Genomic DNA, 2,968 nt, shown 5'->3' with positions numbered 1-2,968 from the left:
TATATCAAGTTCAGGCAGGTTGAAATAAATATCATTTAGAATCCCACGTACCCGCACATAAAGCATAAAACAGTAATTACTAATTAGCATCACTCAACAATATCCAAGAAATGATACATTCTTAGATATAGGGTTATTGATAATGCGTTGTTGCAGGATTCTAGAGTCTAGATGACCTGGTAAATCAACTCCCTAGACTGATAGCTGTAGAGCACACTAATCTTTCACCAAGTCATTGGCAATATTTACCCAAACATCATAAATATCACCTGAGAAGAGAACAAAATGGACCTGAAACAAATATTCAACTGTAAATATCTAGAAACATCAATCACGAGAAAAATCATTTTATGCAATACTAGTCTTCATCAACATAACTCATTGCCTTCAAATTAAGCAATAGAGTGCCTCACCTCATAATTCTATGTGGTTATGCTGGTAAGGATATTTGGAGTAGACCTAATCATAGGACTAGGCTTTCGTCTTAATTTCTCAAATTTTATGGGGTCATGACGAAATTCCATGTGGAATGAGGCTCAAAGCCCAGATGTGATAATGTCTAATTGCAAATATAAAAGAGATATAAGAAAACATATGCACTGACAATGTATGTATTTTATATCATGTCATTGTATCATTCACCATTTATTTTTTATCATCATTGACTCTTCAAAAAAAAGTAATACAAGTGAATGATGAATGATGTATTGAGTGTGTATAAATCTTTACACTGACAATATATAGATATTACACTCAATATAAAATTCTATTAAAATTGAAAATCCTAAGTGTATACTTATTAATACCATACCTTGTACCCAAATAAAGAAAATGGAACAAGTAGAATGGATTACCTCCTTAAAGTCAATTCCAAACTCTCTAATGGCAGAAATTGATACTGTGGCAGCCTCATCATAAGGATATCTGAAATAATGCAGCATTATTATAGAGTGGTGACTAATTTGCTACATAATTTTACTTAAAAAATTAAATACTTCAGAACAAATAAAATCCTGATGCTGCAGTCACCAATATCCCCCCATTCAACAAAAAAGCCGTATTTATTCAAAACAGTAATACCTATCTAATAAAGGTACAATCAATGCATTTTATTTAACAAGGCTTTGGGACTTCTCAGAAAGCAAGATGATAATAAGATTTGAGAACTACGAGGTTGGATTTATTATGCTCAACTGCTCAAGGATTGTTTGGTCAATGGGACAGTTAAAATAGTTATGGCATTAGATGGTTGGTATTGTGTTATGATTGTTTTAGTAAAAAAATTCCAATGATTGAACTTTCGAACTGAATAACCAGAATGGTCTTTTGGGAGTTCCTTAAACATAATTCTCCCGAAAGCAAAAAATAAAAAGTCCTTCAACATCACCTAACCCCCGGAAAAAGAACTTCCCATGGGTTTCTACCATGAAAGGCGACATAGACAACATCCCAGCACATTGCTACCAAGTACCAACATGAACATGTGATCATAATTGAAAATAAAAATACAGAGGTTGAACACATCATAACAGAAAGGGGATTTTTTGAGTGAATTTACCCATAGACGCCACATGATATTGCCGGGAATGCTATATACTGAATGTTTTTCTCTTTTGCGACCCTCAAACTGTTCCTGTAAACCAATTACCAGCAGAATACAAACTTCTTGTTCAAGATTAGTGAACTAAACACCAGCTGTAATAAACTTGTTCTGATTCAAAGAAGAAGAATAAAGATAGTTGCACAAACACAAAGTTAAACTACCTGTAAGCACTTGCCAGAGAGGCAGCAGGGTTACTATTCGAATAATATATCGGTCCAACAGTATGAACAACATGAGAAGCAGGCAATCTAAAACCTCTGCATATCAACAAGCACAGCGTCCATATGAGACCAACACAAACAAATTGGATTCTGGATTACAGCTATATCATCATACCAGAGATGGTTGGAACTTGGAAGAGTTTTTGGAAAGCTTAATCAGCTTATTTGACCTTATAATAACAACCTATGAGAATAAGCATGTGAAAACCGTTTATGACAACCATATAATTCTTTTTTAAAAAAAGATATTTACATAAATGCACCAATACTCTACAAATAGAAGGTGTATGTTTGGATTAGCTTATTCTAATTCTGGTCATATCATATCTATGCTTACACATTTTCACACAAAAAAGTTAAACAAAATGAAACATGCGTCAGAACTCACGGTGTGATCCTTGCTTCCCCCGTAGGGCATCGAATTCCCCGCCTTACTTCTGGAACACTGTAGCATGCTTGAAGAAGTTCTGGACCAGCAGCCCTATGTATAGCTGAAAATGGTTCAATTTTTTCACATCATTTTCTTTCTTTCTTCAAAATCATAGTAGTCGCAGAGCCTGTCTTCTAACCGAAAGTCAGGTCGCAACCACCGGAAACTCTCTTTTATGCCCAAATTGGATAAAATGATAGTCAATCACAATAACAAACATTTTATAATAATTAATTACCTCCATCTGCACCACCACCACCAAGCATTCTCTCATTTGCTGGATTCACCTAAAAGACAAAACCTTAAAATCATTGATTGAAAATATAAAACACAGTTAGTTAGTTCATTAAGGAAAGATAGAGAGAGAGGAAGGAATATACGATAGCGTCGGAGGAACCATCGATGAACCATTTGGTGATGTCACCTTTTTGAATGACCAAAGTGCTTGACGGAGACAACGGAAATCGAACTGCACCGTTGTTTCCATTGGACAAAGTGGAAGCGTTATTGGTTGCAGCCATTCGAAAGGGAATGGTTTCGGAGAAGGGGAATCGAAGTTGAATCGCAAAATTTATAAGGTTAGGGTTTGGAATTGAACGGAAAATGAGGTTCATTCGCAGAACTCAGCTTCAAGCGATAATCTGAATAGAGATTGTGGCAGTGTCTACTGTCTAGTGAGGTGGGGGGTATTCTGTAACACGGTGAATACGTGGG

At 35.5% G+C, this 2,968-nt stretch overlaps 1 protein-coding gene across 1 annotated transcript; it reads right to left on the bottom strand.

Annotated features, from left to right (window-relative positions):
* On the bottom strand, nt 1–2,968 carry LOC109337680 (macro domain-containing protein VPA0103). The gene is made up of 7 exons (XM_019574703.1): nt 2,635–2,968; nt 2,493–2,541; nt 2,213–2,315; nt 1,765–1,860; nt 1,559–1,633; nt 855–924; nt 1–291 (listed from the first exon to the last, which is right to left on the bottom strand). Exons 1-7 carry the CDS (start codon nt 2,866–2,868, stop codon nt 217–219), a joined length of 702 nt encoding a protein of 233 aa, XP_019430248.1. The 5' UTR covers nt 2,869–2,968; the 3' UTR covers nt 1–216.

This window comes from Lupinus angustifolius, unplaced genomic scaffold (genome assembly GCF_001865875.1).
Source record: "Lupinus angustifolius cultivar Tanjil unplaced genomic scaffold, LupAngTanjil_v1.0 Scaffold_9_137, whole genome shotgun sequence".
In the NCBI taxonomy this organism is placed as follows: domain Eukaryota; kingdom Viridiplantae; phylum Streptophyta; class Magnoliopsida; order Fabales; family Fabaceae; genus Lupinus; species Lupinus angustifolius.
The sequence above is the reverse complement of the archived record's forward strand: the minus strand, read 5'-3'. Positions and strand labels throughout refer to the sequence as shown.

Bases quoted from the DNA above. Each gene is read 5' to 3' on its own strand.
- LOC109337680 (XM_019574703.1), bottom strand. From the start codon at position 2,868: ATGAACCTCATTTTCCGTTCAATTCCAAACCCTAACCTTATAAATTTT. The intron at 2,542-2,634 runs GTATATTCCTTC...TTTGTCTTTTAG, and splicing joins ATGGTTCCTCCGACGCTATC to GTGAATCCAGCAAATGAGAG. The intron at 1,634-1,764 runs GTAGTTTAACTT...ATTGGTTTACAG, and splicing joins TCTCTGGCAAGTGCTTACAG to GAACAGTTTGAGGGTCGCAA.